At 37.7% G+C, this 22,279-nt stretch overlaps 1 protein-coding gene across 4 annotated transcripts in view; it reads right to left on the bottom strand.

Annotated features, from left to right (window-relative positions):
• PPP2R3A (protein phosphatase 2 regulatory subunit B''alpha) overlaps window positions 1–22,279 on the bottom strand; it is a 229,270-nt gene that overhangs the window by 103,875 nt on the left and 103,116 nt on the right. For all 4 annotated transcript variants that reach the window (XM_027091681.1, XM_027091683.1, XM_027091682.1 and 1 more), the window contains one exon: window positions 22,159–22,261. In XM_027091681.1, coding sequence (XP_026947482.1) covers window positions 22,159–22,261 — 103 coding nt within the window. The remainder of the gene's footprint in view (window positions 1–22,158; window positions 22,262–22,279) is intronic.

Genomic DNA, 22,279 nt, shown 5'->3' with positions numbered 1-22,279 from the left:
TACCCACCCCCCGTCTCCACAAGTAAAGGGGCTTCCTAGTGTGTGGAAACTTTTCCTCCTTCACAGCTCCCTCCCACTGGTGCAGGTCCCATCCCTATTCTTTCGTCTGTTTTTTCTTTTGCCCTACCCAGGTACGTGGGGAGTTTCTTGCCTTTTGGGAGGTCTGAGGTCTTCTGCCAGCACTCAGCAGGTGTTCTGTAGGAGTTGTTCCACATGTAGATGTATTTCTGATGTATTTGTGGGGAGAAAAGTGATCTCCACGTCTTACTCTTCTGCCATCTTGAAGGTCTCCCCCTACCTAAGTCTCCCCCTTCCTTCTATAAGGAAGAGCTGTCCTTTCTCTCTGGCGTACTTATTTGTTCAATTTATGAGCTAGCTTTGGTCACTGGGAACTCTTTTAAATTGGCTCCTGTGTCCTCTTGACATGTCCCATCCTTTTGTAAGCACTTCTGTATTTTTTGGTATCACAAGATGGTCCAGTCTCATCTTATATTTTTGATGCTCCAGCCCTCGAATCAACCTTTTCTCCAAGCAGCCCTGATTCCTTTTACTGCAGAATGGTATTGAGAAACCACATCTGGGGGCTGCTTGTTACTACTAGGGTGTCGTTGCTAGTGGACCCTCTTGGCAGACAGAACTAGGAATATATATATGTGTGTATATCAGTCCACGCGTACACATATATTTCTTTCTCTTTCTATCTGTGTATATTAAAAACTATGTAATCATACAGATAACTGATTTCAATTCAATACCACAAGGTTCATTCATGACTTCCCCCTTTCCTTTGTAACTTTAACAGACTTGCCAACACCTACCCTATTGAGAAAGTAATTTACTAAGTAGGCTACAGTATTTGTGTACAGTACCTTTTGTCTTTAGTCTTAAGAGTATCCAGTTAACATATTCTTTCCAAGGTTACTTAGGTTAGCTCTTTCCTAATCTTCCTTTATCCTCTTTAATGTGGTTGTGCTGTCCATTTGTAATACAGTTCAGTTCATTTGTTACTGTTTATATTCTATTTTGGGTTTCTTGCCTACAGGTCTTGGTTGATTATAATTCATTATTTATTGCAGGGAGAGTATGCAAAACATTACTATGGTTCTAAGAGTCAAATCTAACGTAAAACTGACATCTTAATAATATCAAGTCTTCCCATCAATAAAGAAGACAATCTCTCCATTTATATAAATCTTAATTTCTCTCAGCAATGTTTACTGTTTTCAGTATACATGTTTTGCACATCTACTGTCAGATCTGCCTCTAGTATTTGATATTTTGGGGTAGTATTATAAACGGTATTTAAAAGGTTTCAATTTCCAATTATTTGTTGCTAGCATATAGAAAGAAAATTGAGTTTTGTACATTGATAATGTAACTGTAACCTTGCTAAACTCACTTATTAGATACAGCTTTAAAGTGATTGGCTCAGGATGGTGGAGTAGAAGGACGTGCACTCACTCCCTCTTGCAAGAGTGCCGGAATCACAACTAACTGCTGAACAATCATCCAGAGGAAGACACTGGAACTCACCAAAAAAGATACCCCACATCCAAAGACAAAGGAGAAGCCACAGTGAGACAGTAGGAGGGGCACAATCACAATAAAATCAAATCCCATAACTGCTGGGTGGGTGACTCACAAACTGGAGAACAATTATACCACAGAAGTCCACCCACTGGAGTTAAGGTTCTGAGCCCCACGTCAGGCTTCCCAACCTGGGGGTCAGGCAACGGGAGGAGGAATTCCCAGAGAATCAGACTTCTCAGCCTAGAGGGATTTGATTCCAGGACTTTGACAGGACTGGGGGAAACAGACTACAGTCTTGGAGGGCACACACAAAGTAATGTGCACATCAGGACCCAGGGGGAAGGAGCAGTGACTCCATAGGAGACGGAATCAGACCTACCTGCTAGTGTTGGAGGGTCTCTCACAGAGGCGGGGGTGTGGCTGTGGCTCACCACGGGGACAAGGACACTGGCAGCAGAAGTTCTTGGGAGTACTCCTTGGCATGAGCCCTCCAGGAGTCTGCCATTAGCCCCACCAAAGAGGCTGTAGCCTCCAGTGCTGGGCTGCCTCAGGCCAAACAACCAACAGGGAGAGAACTCAGCCCTACCCATCAGCAGACAAGAAGATTAAAGTTTTACTGAGCTCTGCCCACTAGAGCAACACCCAGCTCTACCCAACACCAGTCCCTCCCATCAGGAAGCTTGCATAAGCCTCTTAGATAGCCTCATCCACCAGAAGGCACACGGCAGAAGCAAGAAGAACTACAATCCTGCAGCCTGTGGAACGAAAACCACATTCACAGAAAGACAGACAAAATGTAAAGGCAGAGGACTATGTACCAGATAGAGGAACCAGATAAAAACCCAGAAAAACAACTAAAAGAAGTGGAGATACGCAACCTTCCAGAAAAAGAATTCAGAATAATGATAGTGAAGATGATCCAGGACCTCAGAAAAAGAATGGAGGCAAAGATTGAGAAGATGCAAGAAATGTTTAACAAATACCTAGAAGAATTAAAGAACAAACAAACAGAGATGAACAATACAATAACTGAAATGAAAAATACACTAGAAGGAATCAATAACAGAATAACTGAGGCAGAACAGATAAGTGACCTGGAAGACAGAATGGTGAAATTCACTGCTGCAGAACAGAATAAAGAATGAAAAGAAATGAAGACAGCCTAAGAGACCTCTGGGACAACATTAAACGCAACAACATTTGCATTATAGGGGTCCCAGAAGGAGAAGAGAGAAAGGACTAGAGAAAATATTTGAAGAGATTATAGTCGAAAACTTCCATAACATGGGAAAGGAAATAGCCACCCAAGTCCAGGGAGTGCGGAGAGTCCCAGGTAGGATAAACCCAAGGAGAAACACGCTGAGACACATAGTAATAAAATTGACAAAAATTAAAGACAAACAAAAATTATTAAAAGCAATAAGGGAAAAATAACATACAAGGGAACTCCCATAAGGTTAACAGCTGATTTCTCAGCAGAAACTCTACAAGCCAGAAGGGAGTGGCATCATATATGTAAAGCGATGAAAGGGAAGAAACTACAACCAAGATTACTCTAGCTGGCAAGGATCTCATTCAGATTTGAGAGAGTAATCAAAAGCTTTACAGAAAAGCAAAAGCTAAGAGAATTCAGCACCACCAAACCAGCTCTACAAGAAATGCTAAAGGAACTTCTCTAAGTGAGAAGCACAAGAGAAGAAAAGGACCTACAAAAACAAACCCAAAACAATTAAGAAAATGGTAACAGGAACATATATATCAATAACTACCTTAAATGTGAATGGATTAAATGCTCCAACCAAAAGACACAGGCTCACTTAATGGATACAAAAACAAATCCATATACATGCTGTCTACAAGAGACCCACTTCAGACCTAGGGACACATCCAGACAGAAAGTGAAGGGATGGAAAAAGATATTCCATGCAAATGGAAATCAAAAGAAAGCTGGAGTAGCAATACTCATATCAGATAAAATAGACTTTAAAATAAAGAATGCTACAAAAGACAAGGAAGGACACTACATACTGATCAAGGGATCAATCCAAGAAGAAGATATAACAATCATAAATATTTATGCACCCAACAAAGGAGCGCCTCAATACATAAGGCAAATGCTAACAGCTATAAAAGAGGAAATCGACAGTAACACAGTAATAGTGGGGGACTTTAACACCTCACTTACACCAATGGACGGATCATCCAGACAGAAAATTAATAAGGAAACACAAGTTTAAATGAAAAAATAGACCAGATAGATTTAATTGATATTTGTAGGATATTCCATCAGAAAACAGCAGATTACACTTTCTTCTCAAGTGCACATGGAACATTCTCCAGGATAGATCACATCTTGGGTCAAAAATCAAGCCTCGATTAATTTAAGGGAACTGAAATCATATCAAGCATCTTTTCTGACCACAACGTCATGAGATTAGAAATAAATTACAGGGGAGGGCTTCCCTGGTGGTGCAGTGGTTGAGAGTCCGCCTGCCGATGCAGGGAACACGGGTTCATGCCCTGGTCCGGGAAGATCGCACATGCCGCGGAGCAGCTGGGCCCGTGAGCCATGGCCGCCAAGCCTGTGCGTCCGGAGCCTGTGCTCTGCAGCGGGAGAGGCTACAACAGTGAGAGGCCCATGTACCGCAAAAAGAAAAAAAAAAAAAGAAACATACAAAAATTACAGGGGAGAAAAACGTAAAAAACACTAACACATGGAGGCCAAACAATACACTACTAAATAACCAAGAGATCACTGAAGAAATCAAAGAGGAAATCAATAAAAACCTAGAGACAAATGATAACAAAAAACCATGACGATCCAAAACCTATGGGATGCAGCAAAAGCAGTTCTAAGACAGAAGGTTATAGCAATACAATCCTACCTCAAGAAACAATAAAAATCTCAAATAAACTAACCTTACACCTAAAGGAACAAGAGAAAGAAGAACAAACAAAACCCAAAATTAGCAGCAGGAGAGAAATCATAAAGTTCAGAGCATAAATAAATGAAATAAAAACAAAGAAAACAATAGCAAAGATCAATAAAACTAAAAGCTCGTTCTTTGAGAAGATAAACAAAATTGATAAAACATTAGCCAGACTCATCAAGAAAAAGAGGGAGAGGACTAAATTCAATAAAATTAGAAATGAAATAGGAGAAGTTACAATGGACACTGCAGAAATACAAAGCCTCATAAGAGACTGCTACAAGCAACTCTATGCCAATAAAATGGACAACCTGGAAGAAATGGACAAATTCTTAGAAAGGTATAACCTTCCCAGACTGAACCAGGAAGAAATAGAAAATATGAACAGACTAATCACAAGTAATGAAATTGAAACTGTGATTAAAAATCTTCCAACAAACAAAAGTCCAGGACCAGATGGCTTCATAGGTGAATTCTACCAAACATTTAGAGAAGAGTTAACACCCATCCTACTCAAACTCTTCCAAAAAACTGCAGAGGAAGCAACACTCCCAAACTCATTCTACGAGGCCACCCTGATACCAAAACCAGACAAAGATACTACAAAAAAAGAAAATTACAGACCAATATCACTGATGAATATAGATGCAAAAATCCTCAACAAAATACTAGCAAACAGAATCCAACAACACATTAAAAGGATCATACACCATGATCAAGTGGGATTTATCCCAGGGATGCAACGATTCTTCAATATATGCCAGTCAATCTATGTGATACGTCATATTAACAAACTGAAGAATAAAAACCATATGATCATCTCAATAGATCCAGAAAAAGCTTTTGACAAAATTTAACACCCATTTATGATAAAAACTCTCCAGAAAGTGGGCATAAGAGGGAACCTACCTCAACATGATAAAGGCCATACATGACAAACTCTCAGCAAACATCATTCTCAATGGTGAAAAACTGAAAGCATTTCCTCTAAGATCAGGAACAAGACAAGGATGTCCACTCTCACCAGTATTATTCAACATAGTTTTGGAAGTCCTAGCCACACAAATCAGAGAAGAAAAAGAAATAAAAGGAATACAAATCGGAAAAGAAAAAGTAAAACTGTCACTGTTTTCCATGATAGTAAAATTATCATGCCGATGATATGATACTATACATAGATAATCTAAAGATGCCACCAGAAAACTACTAGAGCTAATCAGTGAATTTGGTAAAGTTGCAGGATACATAATGAATGCACAGAATCCTCTTGCATTCCTATATACTAACAATGAAAGATCAGAAAGAGAAATTAAGGAAACAATCCCATTCACTATTGCAACAAAAAGAATAAAATACCTAAGAATGAAGCTCCCTAAGGAGATAAAAAACCTGTACTCAGAAAACTATAAGACACTGATGAAGGAAATCAAAGATGACACAGACAGATGGAGAGATATACCATGTTCCTGGATTGGAAGAATCAAAACTGTGAAAATGATTATACTACCCAAAGCAATCTACAGATTCAATGCAATCCCTATCAAATTATCAATGACATTTTTTACAGAACTAGAACAAAAAATCTTAAAATTTGTATGGAGACAAAAAAACCCGAATAGCCAAAGCAATCTTGAGGGCAAAAAATGGAGCTGGAGCAATCAGACTTCCTGGCTTCAGACTACACTACAAAGCTACAGTAATCAAGACAACAATATGGTACTGGCACAAAAACAGAAAAACAGATCAATGGAACAGCATAGAAAGCCCAGAGATAAACCCATGCACCTATGGTCAACTAATGTATGACAAAGGAGGCAAGGATACCTTGCCTTGGAGAAAAGACAGTCTCTTCAATAAGTGGTGCTGGGAAAACTGGATAGCTACATGTAAAAGAATGAAATTAGAACACTCCCTAACACCATACACGAAAAGAAACTGAAAATGGGTTAGAGACCTAAATGTAAGACTGGACACCATAAAACGCTTAGAGGAAAACATAGGAAGAACATTCTGACATAAATCACAGCCAGATCTTTTTTGACCCACCTCGTAGAGTAATGGAAATAAAAAAATAAATAAATAATTGGGACCTAATGAAACCTAAAAGCTTTTGCACAGCAAAGGAAACTGTAAACAAGATGAAAAGACAACCCTGAGAATGGGAGAAAATATTTGCAAATGAATCAGGAGACAAAGGATCAATCTCCAAAATATATAAACAGCTCAGGCACCTCAATATTAAAAAAACAAACAACCCAATTCAAAAATGGGCAGAAGACCTAAATAGACATTTCTCCAAAGAAGACATACAGATGACCAAGAGGCACATGAAAAGCTGCTCATCACTAATTATTAGAGAAATGTACATCAAAACTACACTGAGGTATCACCTCACACCAGTTAGAATGGGCATCATCAGAAAATCTACAAACAACAAATGCTGGAGAGGGTGTGGAGAAAAGGGAACCCTCTTGCACTGCTGGTGGAATGTAAATTGATACAGCCACTGTGGAACACAGTATAGAGGTGCCTTAAAAAACTAAAAATAGAGCTACCATATGACCCAGCAATCCCACTACTGGGCATATACCCAGAGAAAACCATAATTCAAAAAGACACATGCACCCCAGTGTTCACTGCAGCACTATTTACAATAGCCAGGTCATGGAAGCAACCCAAATGCCCATCGACAGACGAAAGGATAAAGAAGATGCGGTACATACATACAATGGAATATTACTCAGCCATAAAAAGGAACAAAATTGGGTCATTTGTAGAGATGTGGATGGACCTAGAGACTGTCATACAGAGTGAAGTAAGTCAGAAAGAGAAAAACAAATATCGTATATTAATGCATATATGTGAAATCTAGAAAAATGGTACAGTTGAACTGGTTTGCAAGGCAGAAATAGAGACACAGATGTAGAGAACAGATGTATGGACACCAAGGGGGGAAAGCATGGGGGTGGGTGAGTGGGATGAATTGGGAGATTGGGATTGACATATATACAGTAATAAGTATAAAATAATTAATAAGAACTTGCTGTATAAAAAAATTTTTAAATTAAAAAAAAGTACAATAGGAAGTAAAAAAATAAATACAGCTTTAGCAGAATCCCATAAATTTTGATATGTTGTATTTTCATTTTCATTCATTTCAAAATACTTCCTAATTTTCCTTTTGATTTCTTCTTCTCTGACCCATAGGTTATTTAGTTATCAAATATTTAGGAATTTTTCACAGATCTTTTATTATTTCTAATTTAATTCCATTATGCTCAGAGAATATATTTTGTGAGCTGAATATTTAAAATTTGTTGAGATTTGTTCTATGGCCCAGAATATGGTCTATTTTGGTAAATATTCTGTGTACATGTTAAAGGAATGTGTATACTGTATGACAAAAGTATGTGTGAACCCATACCTTCTTACTCAGATTCCTAATACCCTTTCTGGTTTTCAATATAAAGTAGAAAAGATAACATGTGGGGAAAAATATAATCAAATATATCAAGATTTCAGAGAAAAAAAATAAAGGAATGTGTATTCTGCTGTTGTTGGGTGAAGTGTAATACAAATGTCAATTAGGTCAGGTTGGTTGATAGTCTTGTTTAAGTGTTCTATATCCTTATTGATTTTCTCTCTACTTGTTCTATTCATTATTCAGAGCAGCACGTGGAAATCTACCACTATAATTGTGGATTTATCCTTGCAGTTCGATCGGATATTGATTCATGCATTTTGAAGGTCTGTTATTAGGTGTGTAAACATTTAGAATTGTTATATCCTCTTGATAAATTGATCCCTTTATCATTCCCTAGCAACATTATTTTCTCTAAAAACTACTTTGTCTGACATTAATATAGCCACCCACCCTGCCTTTTCTTTTCTTTTTGTGGCAAAAAAAATACAGAAGATTCATCCTCCCAACAATTTCCAAGCATATAGTACAATACTGTCAACGACTTGCACATTGTTGGGCAACAGATCTCCAGATTCCCCCCACTCCCCACCCACTCAATCCCGGACGACTAAAACTCTACACTCATCACACAATGAATCCTTACCTCACCCTCCCTCAGCCACTAGCACCCACCATTCTTTCTATCTGTATGAATTTGACCACTTTAGATACATCATATAAGTGGAGTCATGCAGTATACGTCTTTTTGTGACTGGCTTATTTCCCTTAGCATAATGTTCTCAATGTTTATCTATGTTGCTGCATGTGACAGAATTTCCCTTTTTAAAAAAGGTGAACAATATTCCATTCCATGTATATACCACATTTTCTTTATCCATTCATCCACCGATGGACATTTATGTTACTTCCACCTCTTGGCTATTGTGAATAATGCTGCTATCAACGTGGGTGTACAAATATCTCTTTGAGATTCTGTTTTCAATTCTTTTGGATGTACACCCAGGAGTAGTATTGCTGATCATATGGAACTTCCATATTACTTTCCATAGTGGCTGTACCATTTTACATTCCTACCAGTATTCCAATTTCTCCACATCCTTACCAACGCTTAAAAAAAAAAAAAAAAAAAAAGTAACCATCCTAATGGGTGTGAGATGGTATCTCACTGTGGTTTTTGCTTTGCATTCCCTACTTATTTAATGATGTTGAACATCTTTTCATATTCTTATCAGACGTTTTATTTTCTTTAGAGAAATATCTACTCAAGTCCTTTGCCCATTTTAAATTCAGGTTGTTTGTTGTTGTTGTTATTGAGTCACAGGAGTTCTTTATATAGTCTGGATAGTAACCTAATCAGATATGTTTGCAAATATTTTTCCATTCTGTAGGTTGCCTTTCACTGTGTTGACTGTTTCTTTGCTGTGAAGGCTTAAAGTTTAATATAATCCCATTTGTCTATTTTTGCTTTTGTTGCCTGTGCTTTTGGTGTCATATCCATAAAGTCATGGTCAAATCTAATATCGTGAAGTTTCCTCTATGTCTTCTTCTAGGAGTTTTATAGTTTCAGGTCTTATGTTTAGGTCTTTAATCCATTTTGCATTAATTTTTCTATATGGTGTAAGATACATTCTAACTTCTTTCCTTTGCATGTGGATATCCAGTTTTCCCAGCTCCATTTGTTGGGGACTATTGTTTCCCCATTATTATTCTTGGCACCCATGTTGAAGGTCATTTGACCATATAAGCAAGAATTTATTTCTGGGTTCTCTATTCTGTTCCATTGGTCTGTATATCTGTGTTTATACCAGTACCATCCTGTTTTGATTGCTGTATCTTTGTAATATGTTTTGAAGTCATAAAGTGTGAGGCTTCCAGCTTTGTTCTCCTTTCACAGGATTGTTTTGGCTATTCCAAGTCCTAAAAATTCCATATGAATTTTAGAATTGTTTTTTCTATTTCTGCAAAAAATACCATTGGTATTTTTAAACAACTTTATTGAGGTATAACTGATATACAGAAACTGCACCTATTTAATATACACAATTTGATGAGTTTGGACACATGCATACACCTAGGAAACCATCAGTGCAATCAAGGTAATAGACATATACTTCATCTCCAACACTTTCCCTGTGCTGCTTCTTTTGTTTGTTTTTTGGTAAGAATACTTAACGTGAGATCTACCTTCTAACAAAATTTTAAGTGCACAATACAGTATTGTTAATGATAGGTGCTATGTTGTACAGCAGATCTCTAGAACTTATTTGTCTTGGATAACTGAAACTTTATAACCAATGAACAACGTCTCCATGATTCCACTTATATGAGGTATCTAAAATAGTCAAACTCAGAGAAGCAGAGAACAGAAATGGTAGTTGCCAGGGAATGGGGGAATGGGACCATTGGGATTTAGATAGAGATTGCATCAATCTATAGATTGCTTTGGATAGTATGGGTATTTAAAAATAGTAAGTCTTTCAATCCATGAATATGGAATGTCTTTCCATTTATTTGTAAGAGTTTTTTTTTTTTTTAACAGGAGAAAAATTAAACAAAAGTTAAATGTGTATACATGGGAGAGACCCAGGAAAACTGAGTAACTAGCCAAAATGGCCAAAGCCCTTACCTTAAATACCATCTTCAGCTAAAGACACAAGTGGATGTTGTGGGTAGTGGTTTGGGACTTCAAAGAGGAGGAAGGCAATTCACATGAAGATGGAAAAGCAAGTGTTTGATAAACAAATGTTCGCTGGGCTACACAGAGACAATAGAACAGAGTGGACTCTGATTTCTAGGCCCTGCCCAGTTTCCCCCACCATACTTAGCCCATATTCTTTGCAGAGATCTCTGCTGATAGCTCTTTTCCAGGAACAGTCCCTCTATCTAAATTCTTTTAGGCAATTAGGGAGAAGGTCAAAGTTTTTTCCTGAGTCTTTTGGGATTTGTGTTCAGCCTGAAATAACCTACATGCCAAAGAGACATTTTGGGGTGGCAAATTTTGCTCTCCTACATGGGCTTCAGTGAGGAAGTCAAAATATGAATGGGCTATCTCACAAAAATATTCTCACAGACTTGAGGCAGGGGTCAAGGGCAGCTGAGATCTGGTGGCCTGCAGGAGAGCTAAGGGCTACTGCAATGAGGGAATTCCTGGGGACCTCATCCTTACTCCCCATCAGATAAAGCCTGGGGCATTTGGTTATTAACAACGTAAGGGAGTAATATTATGAAGAAGCTTGCTTTAGGGGTCTCTCTGGCCCCTCCTGTCTTCACGGCCCCTTCTGACTGAGTTCAGAGCCCTTGAAGTGCCTAAAAAATTCCCCAAACCCCACCCCCAGGAAAATGTCTGCTGGGGTCTGCTTTCTTCCTGGAGATCCACGAGGAGAGAGATCTGGGTATATAGGTGAGATCCTCCAAACAGTGCATATGGATGGAAAAGAGAAGGTGTTAAAGGGCTCAGCTGTGGGAGTTCCAACATTTAGAAGTCAGGAGGATGAGGAGGGACCTTTCTACTTTTGCCAAATTGTTGCTTTCTTAAGTTCTTAGTGGTAACATTTCTGGCTAAAGGGTGGGAACAACATGGCTGTAAGAATGTATGAGTCAATTTCTGGGCAACTTCACCATCACTGGATATAAACATTCAACTTTTTTGGGGGTTTCTTTTAGAATGTGTAAATTGTCATCTTCAGACTGCTTTCATTTACATTTCTTTGATATCTAGTGAGAATTAACATTTTCCCACTGTTTGTCTACTAACTGTATGTCCCTTATGGGATTAGTCCTGTATTTTACTTATTTATCGTTTGGAATATAGATATTTATTTTACAAATTTGAATCAGTTTTTTTTCATTTAATTTTTTATTGAAGTATAGTTGATTTACAAATATTATGTTAGTTTTAAGTGTACAGCATAGTGATTCAGTATTTTTGCAGATTATACTACACTATAGATTATTACAAGATAATGGCTAATAATTCTCTGTGCTATACAGTATATTCTTGCTACTTATTTTATACATATATACTTTTTCAGATTGTTTTCCATTATAGGTTATTAGAAAATACTGAATATAGTTCCCTGTGCTATATAGTAAGTCCTTGTTGTGTATCTATTTTATATAGAGTAGTGTACATCTGTTAACCCCAAGGTCCTAATTTATCCTCCCCCCCACCCCCACCTCCTTTCCCCCTTTGGTAACTGTAAGTTTGTTTTCTATGTCCATGAGTCTGTTTCTGTTTTGTAAATAAGTTCATTTGTATCATTTTTTTAGACTCCACATATAAGTGATAGCATATGATATTTGTCTTTGTCTGACTTACTACTTCATTTAGTGTGATAGTCTCTAGGTCCATCTATGTTGCTGCAAATGGCATTATTTCATTCTTTTTTATGGCTTCCATTATATACATCTTTATCCATTCATCTATTGATGGACATTTAGGTTGCTTCCATGTCTTGGCTATCGTAAATAGTGCTGCAACAAACACTGGGGTGCATGTATCTTTTCAAGTTAGGGTTTTCGTCTTGTCTGGATATGTGCCCAAGAGTGGGATTGCTGGATCATACGGTAGCTCTATTTTTAGTTTTTTAAGGAACCTCTATACTGTGTTCCACAGTGGCTGCACCAATCTACATTCCCACCAACAGTGTAGGAGGGTTCCCTTTTCTCCACACCCTCTCCAGCGTTTGTTACTTGTAGACTTTTTGATAATAGCCATTCTGACTGGTGTGAGGTGATACCTCACTGTAGTTTTGATTTGCATTTCTGTAAGAGCTTTCTTTTGATTAATATTAGCATGGTATATATATTTCCCTCCTTTTACTTTTAACCTATTTGTGTCTTTATATTTCTTTCAGGCAACATACTATATTTGGGTCTTGGTTTTTTGTCTAATCTTTGCTTTTGGGGGTATTCACACCACTTATACGTAATGTGACTACTGATATGGTTAGGTTTAAATCTATCATCTTGCTATTTGTCCCATCCATTCTTTGTTCTTTTTTTTTTCTTCCTTTTCTGCCTCCTTTTGTGTTAACTGAGTGTTCTTTATGATTCTTTCATTTTATTTCCTTTTTTGGCTTATTAGCTATAACTCTTATTTTAGAGGTGCATCAGAGGTTACAGCATACATCTTTAATTTACTACAATCTACTTTCAAGAGATGTTATACAACTTCATGGATTACATGCAAGTCATAACAATATACTTCCATTTCTCTTCTCCCAGTCTTTATGCTATTGTTGTCAAATTGTACTTAAACATATATTAGAAACACCATAATGCATTGTTGATAGTTTCATTTAAAGAGTTACTTTTCTTCTAAAGAGATGTGAATAATAAAAAATCACATACATGTAGTTACCACTTCTGGAGTTCATTCCTTTGTGTAGATTTGCATTTCCATCTGGTATTACTTTCTTCCTTGCCTAAACAACTTTTAAAACAAACAAACAAATAAAAAACAAACAAACAAAACACATCTCTTGTAGTGCATTTCTGTTGGTGATGAATTCTTTGAGCTTTTCTATGTCCAAAAAAATCCTTAATTCACCTTCATTTTTGAATGGTATTTTCACTGTGTATAGTATTCAAGGTTGATAGTTCTTTCCTTTCAGTACTTTAAAGATGTTGCTCCTCTGTCTTCTGGCTTGGACTTTTCCAACACGAAATCCGCTGTCATCTTTATCTTTGTTCCACTCTATGAAATGTGACTACCTTCTCTGGCTACTTTTCAAAGTTTCTTTTTATTACTGGTTTTGAGCCACTTTATTATGATGTGCCCTAGTATAGATTTGTGTTTCTTGTGCTTTGGGCTTATTGAGCATCTTAGTTTCATGGGTTTATAGTTTTTACCAAGTACAGAAAATTCTGGGCCATTATCTCTTCAAATAATTTTCTGTCCCCCTGGAATGCAATTTCAGCACTAACTATGCAGAGTTAGTGCAGATTTCACAGGTTAAGGGCACAGTCCCCCACAAGACTCCTCTCACTTCAGACACCAGCCATAACTCTGGGGTTCCCAGGCTACCCATACTTCTGACTAACTGGCCATGAATTTGGGGGTTTCCATTATCCTCTGAGGTTCAACAACTTGCCCAAATGACCCACAGAACTGGGGACAGTAATGTATTATGATTACTATTCTATTATAAAGGATACAAATGAGGACCAGCCAAATAAGAGATGCATAGGGCAAGGTCTGGGAAGGTCTAAAATGTGGAGCTTCTGTGTCCTCAAGATGTGTCACCCTCCTAGCACATTACCGTGTATCGTTAACCAGGGGGAGCTCAATTGTGCTTCAGTGTCCAGACTTTTTAATTGGGTTTCATTATGTAGACATGATTGATTGAATCACTGGTCACACGACTGAATTCAATCTCCAGGCTCCCTGCCTCTTTGGAGGTCAGGCTGATATCACCTGGCTGAAAGTCTCAACCTGTAATCACATGGTCGGCCTTTCTGGCATGGGAAGCCCTCATCCTGGAACTATATAGGGGCCCACAATGAGTCACCTCATTAGTATAAACTCAGGCATGTCCCAGGAGCCCACCATGAAAAACAAAGACACTCATCATTCGGGAAATTCCGAGGCTTTAGAAGTTCCGTCCTAGGAAACTGCGACTAAGACCTGACAAATTCTTTATTTAACAACATCCTCTCTTTCATTTATAAGTATGTTAAGTTGCTTGAAGTTAGGCCCCACAGCTCACTGATGCTCTTTTCATTTTTCTTTCTTTTTTTATGTCTCTATGTCTCATTTTGGATAGTTTCTATTCTATGTCTTCAAGTTCACTAGTCATTTAATTTGCAATGTTTAATCTCCTGTTAATCTAATCTGGTATATTTTTCACCCCAGACACCTTAGTTTTCATCTCTACGAGTTCAGTTTGGGTCTTTAAAAAAGTATTCAGTTTTTGATATCTGTTTTAATATACTTGTCTGCTAATTTTAACATCTGTGTCAGTTCTGAGTCAGTTTCAATTGATCGATTTTTCTCCTAATCATCAATTGTATTCTTGTTTCTTTGCATGCCTGGTGTTGCCAGCCATTTTGAATTTTACCTTTTTGAGTGCTGGATATTTTTATATTCTTTTATTCTCAAGTTCTGAATAGAATAAATATTTTATGTTCTGCGATGCTGTTAAGTTACTTGGAAAACCCTCTCATCCTTCTAGATTTTGCTTTTCAGATCTGTTAGACAGGACTGAGTGCTATCTAATTTAGGGCTAATTATTCCCCACTACTGAGGCAAGACTCCTATGACTACTCTACCTAAAGTGCCGTGTATTATGAGGTTTTCCAGTCTGGATGGTAGAGACAGATATTATTCTTGATTGGCCCTGTGTGACTTATGGGTACTGTTCCCTCTAATTTGGGGTAGCTCTTTCTTCAGCTTTGGTTACTTTCCTCACATATATCTGCTGATCAGTACCTCTGATGAATACTCATGGAGGAGTTCTGAAGCTCTCTGGAGTTTTCTCTCTGTGCATTTCTTTCCTCTTTGGTGCTCTGTCCCAAGAATTCTAGCTACTTTGGTCCCTCTAGATTCTCAGCTCTGTCTCCTAAACTCAGGGAGTTCCCTGAACTCTGCCTAGGGTCCCCATCAACACACTGTGGCTTGGAAACTCTCTCAAGGCGATCATAAGGATCACTTTGTTTGTTTACTGTTTCTCAGGAATCACTATCTTTTGTTGCCAGATGTCTGGCACCTTGAAAACCATTATTCTGTATTTCTTGCCTGACGTTTTTGTTGTTTCGGGTAGGAAGGCAAATCCAATCCCAGTTACTCCATTTTGGTCAGAAATGGAAGATCTGATGATTGTATATGTTAATTTTATTTCCTACTATTTTACTGAATTATTTTATTGTTTTGAGTTTTATCACTGATTCTCTTGGGTTTCCAGGTTTACTGTCACGTCATCTATGAATACTTTACTTCTTCAGCCATTCTTATGCCTCTAATTGTTTTCTCTTGTACAGTATAATTACTCTAGTACAATGCTGAACAGTAATGGATATTGTGACATCCTTGCCCTGTCTCTGATTTTAATGGAAATGCCTCTAATGTTTTTCTATACTGGCTTTAGCGCTAGGTATATATATTATAATCATGTTAAGAAAGTATCTCAAATATCTACTTTCTTGAGCATTTTTTAATGAATGGGTGTCAAATTTTGTCCAAAGTGATTTCAGCATCTATTGAGACAATCATAATTTTTTTCTTAGAAACAACATGTGATATTAAAAAAGATCCTAATACTGAAGCAATCTTGACTTCCTGGAATAAATCCCACCAGGTTGTATGCATCTTTTTAATATTTTATTTATTACTTTTTATTATTAATCATGAATTATATTCATTTGCAATTTTCTTTTTTGTACTGTCTGTACCTGGTTTATGTATCAGTTGTTTCATAGAAGGAGCTATAGAGTTTTCTTCCCTTTTCAATTCTCTGGAATAATTTATTAAGCATTAGGACTATCTGGTCTTTGAAGGTTTTGTAGAATTCCCTTGTGAAACTACCTGGGCCTGGTGCTTTTTGTGGGGTAGTTCCTTAATAAAGATCTCTACTTCTTCTAAGGAAATTACTTGGTTAAGCTTTCTAAATAAAATGGGGTTGGGCTTCCCTGGTGGCGCAGTGGTTGAGAGTCCACCTGCTAATGCAGGGGACATGGGTTCAAGCTCTGGTCCGGAAGGATCCTACATGCCACGGAGCAGCTGGGCCCGTGCGCCACAACTACTGAGCCAGAGCTCTACAGCCCATGAGCCACAACTGCTGAGCCAATGCACCACAACTACTGAAGCCCGTGTGCCTAGAGCCCATGCTCTGTGACAGGAGAGGCCACCACAATGAGGAGCCCTAACGCTGCAGCAAGGAGTGGCCCCCACTCACCTTAACTGGAGAAGGCCTGTGCACAGCAACGAGGACCCAACACAGCCAAAAATAGATAAATAAAATAAATAAATAAATAAAATGGGATCAATTTTGGTCAGATGTATTTTCCTAGGAAATTTTCCATTTCAGCTAGGTTTTCAAATTTATTTCCAAATAAATTTGAGGCCTGCAAAATAGTCTTTTATGATTTTTAAAAAATTTCTTCTGTTCCTCCTTGTCATTTCTTATTTTGTCTATTAGTTCTTTCTCCTTTTTCTTGATGAAATTAGTTAATTGGTCGTCTATTTTGTTAAAGTTTTCCCCATACCAAGATTTCAACTTACTGAAAGTGCTACTGTTTTTAAAATTCTCTATTTCTTTGGTTTCTGATTATTATTGGGGGTGGGTGATGGGTACATGGGGGTTTAGTAGATCACTCTGCCTGCATTTGTATATGCTCAAAATTATCCATAATAAAAATAAGAGAAATTACATATACACATGGTATAAAATCAAGGAGTATATAAGAACTTATGGTGGAAGAACCATTCTACCAACCTACCCCATCCATGCACCTTTAGCCCCACTTCTTTTGAATCATTTATATTTTTATTTCTTTTGCTGCTTAGCTCTATAATTAAACATAAAATTTAATTATTATTTAAGTATAATTAAATACTATGTTACAATTACTTTTTTTTAATAGGCATCACTTTTTAAAATTAACTTATTTTTAAAAATTTATTTATTTTTGGCTGTGCTGGGTCTTCATTGCTGCACTCAGGCTTTCTCTAGTTGTGGAGAGTGGGGGTTACTCTTCATTGCAGCGTGCGGGCTTCTCATTGCAGTAGCTTCTCTTGTTGTGGAGCACAGGCTCTAGGCGTGTGGGCTTCAGTGATTGTGGCACATGGGCTCAGTAGTTGTGGCTCGCGGGCTCTAGAGCACAGGCTCAGTAGTTGTGGCACATGGGCTTAGGTGCTCCGCAGCATGTGGGATCTTCCTGGACCAGGGCTCAAGCCCGTGTCCCCTGCATTGGCAGGTGGGTTCTCAAGCACTGCACCACCAGTGAAGTCCCTACAATTACTTTTCTTTATAGCTCTATCAACTTTAGACAATATCTATTATTCTTTGCTAGGGAAGATGAGGGTTTAGCTCATTTAAACTGTCCCACTTTACTCACCTTACCCAATATTTGAGGTTATGATTTTTAGTTCTTGTATTGGTTACCTTTGTAAACTGCAAATAATCTATTTATACATTTTTCACCCCATTCATCTTAGTGCCTTAATTTCCTTTTACATAGGATGATGATTATAGCACCCCTACCCTTATTTTCTCTTCTCCCTCTTTTTCTCTTTCACATTTTGTTGGCAATATTTTGACTTTTACATTGTTCAGGTTGTTTAAATACTGTTCTGCAACAATAATAAAATTTTCTACAGTTAATCCATAGAGTGACTTTAGGTGTTATACATCAAAATATTTTATGACATTTTGATTATATAAATACTGTTGAATGCTAAGTTAAGCAGCATATAAGGAATGCATTTCATTTCTTATTGGTCCAACATCATGTCCCTTGGGGGCATTCAAAGGAGAATGTTCCAGGCATTGAGGTTAGATGAACTTCCTTTTCTTACCCTCCATCAGTTGTTTATAATCATGTCACATTTCAGTTTGCTTCGTGTTTATACATGACTGTCTTACACAGTTTTTTCATTTTTCAAGGAGTTTCTAATTGCTTTTCTTTAGCTTGTTGATACACGATGCTGCATCTTCATCATATTCTCCAGTTTCCCTGTTCTCACATGTAACAACTATCCCCTTCTACCTCCCTTTCCAGAGAAATCCTCCACCTTCTCTATTCTGGACTGGCTGTTCTTCAGTTGCCAACCTGGGACTTTATTTCACTGCTTCTCTGGATCGAATCCACTCTTTCCTGTATCTCATGCATTTCTCTTTTTTGTTTTACTTAATTTGCTGTAGAATATATTCCCATAACTCTCTAAGAAAACAGGAGATAAACTTTCTGAATTTTTAAATGACTTTATTCTAACCTCATATCCGATTGATAGCTTGGCAGGATGTAGAAATCTGAATTCAAATCCATTTCCCCAGAGTTGCCAATGAGAATCTAATACCATCCTGATTCTTATTCTTATTAAGGTGACCTGGTTTTTCTCTCTGGGGGATTCCAGTGGCTTTCTAAAATTTCAACAGGACTGGTTTATGTATATCTTTTTTTTATTCACTGTGTTTGGCACTCAGAGGCTCCTCTCAACCAGAAGATTTATATTCTGTGTATTCTGGTTCTGTGGGCAGTAACTGGAGGGAACATGAGAGGCTGGGATGGGAGGGTCACATTCTGTTTTTGATCAGATGATGGTTACACAGGCATGTTGTACTTCCTCAAGAAAGAAAACAGGAATCCCACTGGGTTCCTGCTCTCTGGACCCATCCTATCACTCCAGTCTTTCCAATTCTCTCCATCCTGTATTATTTCCTTGATGACTCTTATATTATTTCTTTGATGATTTCCTTCTCTCCGTTTTTTCCCTTCTTTCTTCCTCAGATTTCAGTTAGTTAGATGTTGAAATTCTTGAATTGGTCCTTTATGTCTTTTCTTCTGTCTCTCTCTTTCTCCCCCATCTGTGAGTTTGTGTGTGCCAGAGATATCCTTAACTTTAGTTTCCAGGCCTTATGTTGAAATTTAAAATTTTGGCACTTACAGCTCTTTCTTGTGTCAGCATCTATTCTTGTTTTATATAATCTCCCTGAATATAGTAATTATTTTTTAAAAATGCCTTTTTAGAACAGTTTTAGCCTTCCAGAAAAATTGAGAAGACAGTATAAAGTTCCCATATATTTGCACCCAGATCCCTAATTATTAATATCTTACATTAGCATTTGCTATAATTAATAAGCCAATATTGATACATTATTATTACTATTACTCAAGGCCATACTTAATTCACATTTCCTTAGTTGTTACCTAATGTATTTTTTTCTGTTCTAGGATCTCATATTACATTTAGCTGTTGTACCTCCTTACGCTCCTTCCGGCTAAGACAGTTTTTCAGACTTCCCTTCTTTCTGACAATCTTGACAGTTTTGATGAGTACTGGCCAGACACTATCTAGGATGTTCCTCTACTGGAATTTGTCTTAACATGCTCTATTGTTTGTTAATTTGTCAGGCTGCACTTTACATTTGGGAACCAGGTAAGGAGTCAACTGGTCAACTGCTCTGTATACCAGCCTTCAATGATTCCCCATTTCTAATACTTCTCATCAGCTCTGCCAACTCCAAGTTTACAGCCTCTCTGGGATCCTAACGAGCAGAGTGGAACAGAGTAGCTCACTTCTCCACTGCAGCCCATACACAGCCCCTCGTTCCAGGCTGTGGTCTCCTTAGCCTGCTTCTGCTTTCTATCTCCAAGGAATACTACGTATCTTGTATACTGATTTTTTTCCTCCTCTGTTCCTCTATGCCATTCCATTAACTTTCATGGATTTATTCCTTTTAAATATCTATATTTTAACTGGAGGAGTTTGGAAAAGAATGGGAGGAGAATGTATCAGTCTGTCATCTTTCACCAGAAGACTCCATACGTCCACTTCTTATATGAAAATAAAACTTCTCCTTACATTTAAGGGACGGAAGTAAAAATGTCCACTAATTCATAATTTTGTTGTTTGTTCATAATTCTCTTGGTACAGCTTCATTTATATTCCTGTCAAAGCTTTTATTAAAGCTTCTGATAAAACTCAGTCAAGGCAGGTCCCCATAGGAAAAAGAATTCACCCATATGAACCTTTCACGAAGCAATTATGTGTGGAGTCGTGGGGAGGTTAAGGGAACAAACAAGGGAGTGGAAGGCACCGGGGAAGAGCAACAGAAAGATATTGTTACAATCCCTAGGGCCAAAGGGCAAGGGGAGGAACAGAGCTACAGGAGCCCAGTAGGCACTACAACTGTGGAGAAGCGGCCATCCAGCAGAAGCTGTATTATAGAGAAATACATTACTGTGCTGAAGCAAAGAGTTGGGAAGAAATGCTAACTTCTTTCTTTTCTGCCCTCCCACCTCCTGGCGGTGCTATCCATCTGCCAGACCCAACCAGAAGCTCTTAGGGGAAGGGGGCCAAAAAGATGCAGTTTGTAGGAGACAGAGCACGACTGTGAATGGATTGAGCTGGTGAGGGTGAGGGGTGGCTGGAGAACTTTCACAAAACATAAATAGGAACACATAATATTGGATATTATGTATGATGATCTTGATTAAATGTAAGAAACGATTAACAATCCTCATTCCCATGAACACTTTTTAAAGGGGAACAAAAACATGTAGCAGATGAGTCTAAGGATAATCAAGGCTACCATGCAAATTAAGACAAGCTCAAAACCCTGCACACAAAATAAATTACAACCAAACTTCATTTTCTGAACATGTAAAACTGTTCCAACAACTAGAAATCTATGTCATACAGTGTTAGAAGTCAGGATAGTGGTTCCCCTAGGGCAGCAGTGACTGGGAGGGAGCATGAAGAACTTTGGGAGTACTGGTAATTTTTGGTTATTCATCTGGGTGCTAGTTACACAGATGTGCTCACACTGTGAAAATTAATTGATGCACTGTGATTAATGTGTCTTTTTGTGTATGTATGTTGCAATTCAACAAAAATCTATTAAAAAATTGATGGTAGCCACGAATACAACTTAAAAAAACCTGCACTACATTAATGCATCTTTCTGCCCTTCTTTAGGTATCCTAACTAACAGTAAACAAGGATTTACTAGAACAACTAAAAAAATGATGTGCATTCAACAGAAATGAAAGGCAGGTCTCAGCTTCAAGTAATTTGTGAACTACTTAGAAAAATGTAATATTTAAATATGAAATTAAGAATATTAACAAGTAATGTATCAGGCTATGAAGAATGCTATAATAAAAACAGATCCAGTATTGGCATGCAATTGATTCTCATCAGAAGGCCTGGATATAAATATTCCCCAAGTGGGCTCTTTCTGTTGGAGATCTCTTTCTCTTTAACCTTAACAAAGGTCTACTCAACTAGGCCAATTTCCTGGTTTCAGAAGGTGCTTCTGTGACTGCTGTGGGTGGGCAAGAGGAGAGGCTGAGTAAGGCCTCTCTCTTCTGCTTCAGTGGGAGTAGCCCTGTTTTATCTGTTTCATACTATTATCTGTTTATACTATTATCAGTGTTAATTTTCTCTAAACAAAAGGATTTTGCTGCTAAAACAAGTTTGGAAACAACTCGTCTAGAAATCTGACCTCTAAATTTGTATATCTCAGTTGACATATCTCACAGTTGAAAAAATTTTAAAAGCCTCTGAAACTCTAAAAATAAAACCCATTTTTAAAAGGAAATGAAAATTACCTGAAGTAAAGGAACAAAATCATCCTGTTCTAGATAGCTGCAGCTGGGCTTTGCAAGAAGACAGATAAACTTAGAGGCATCATCATGATGGTTACTCAGCAACCTAGAAAAGAAACAATTG

The sequence above is a fragment of the Aethalodelphis obliquidens genome, unplaced genomic scaffold (genome assembly GCF_003676395.1).
Source record: "Aethalodelphis obliquidens isolate GAN/ISIS:26980383/991018 unplaced genomic scaffold, ASM367639v1 scaffold72, whole genome shotgun sequence".
NCBI lineage: Eukaryota > Metazoa > Chordata > Mammalia > Artiodactyla > Delphinidae > Aethalodelphis > Aethalodelphis obliquidens.
The sequence above is the reverse complement of the archived record's forward strand: the minus strand, read 5'-3'. Positions and strand labels throughout refer to the sequence as shown.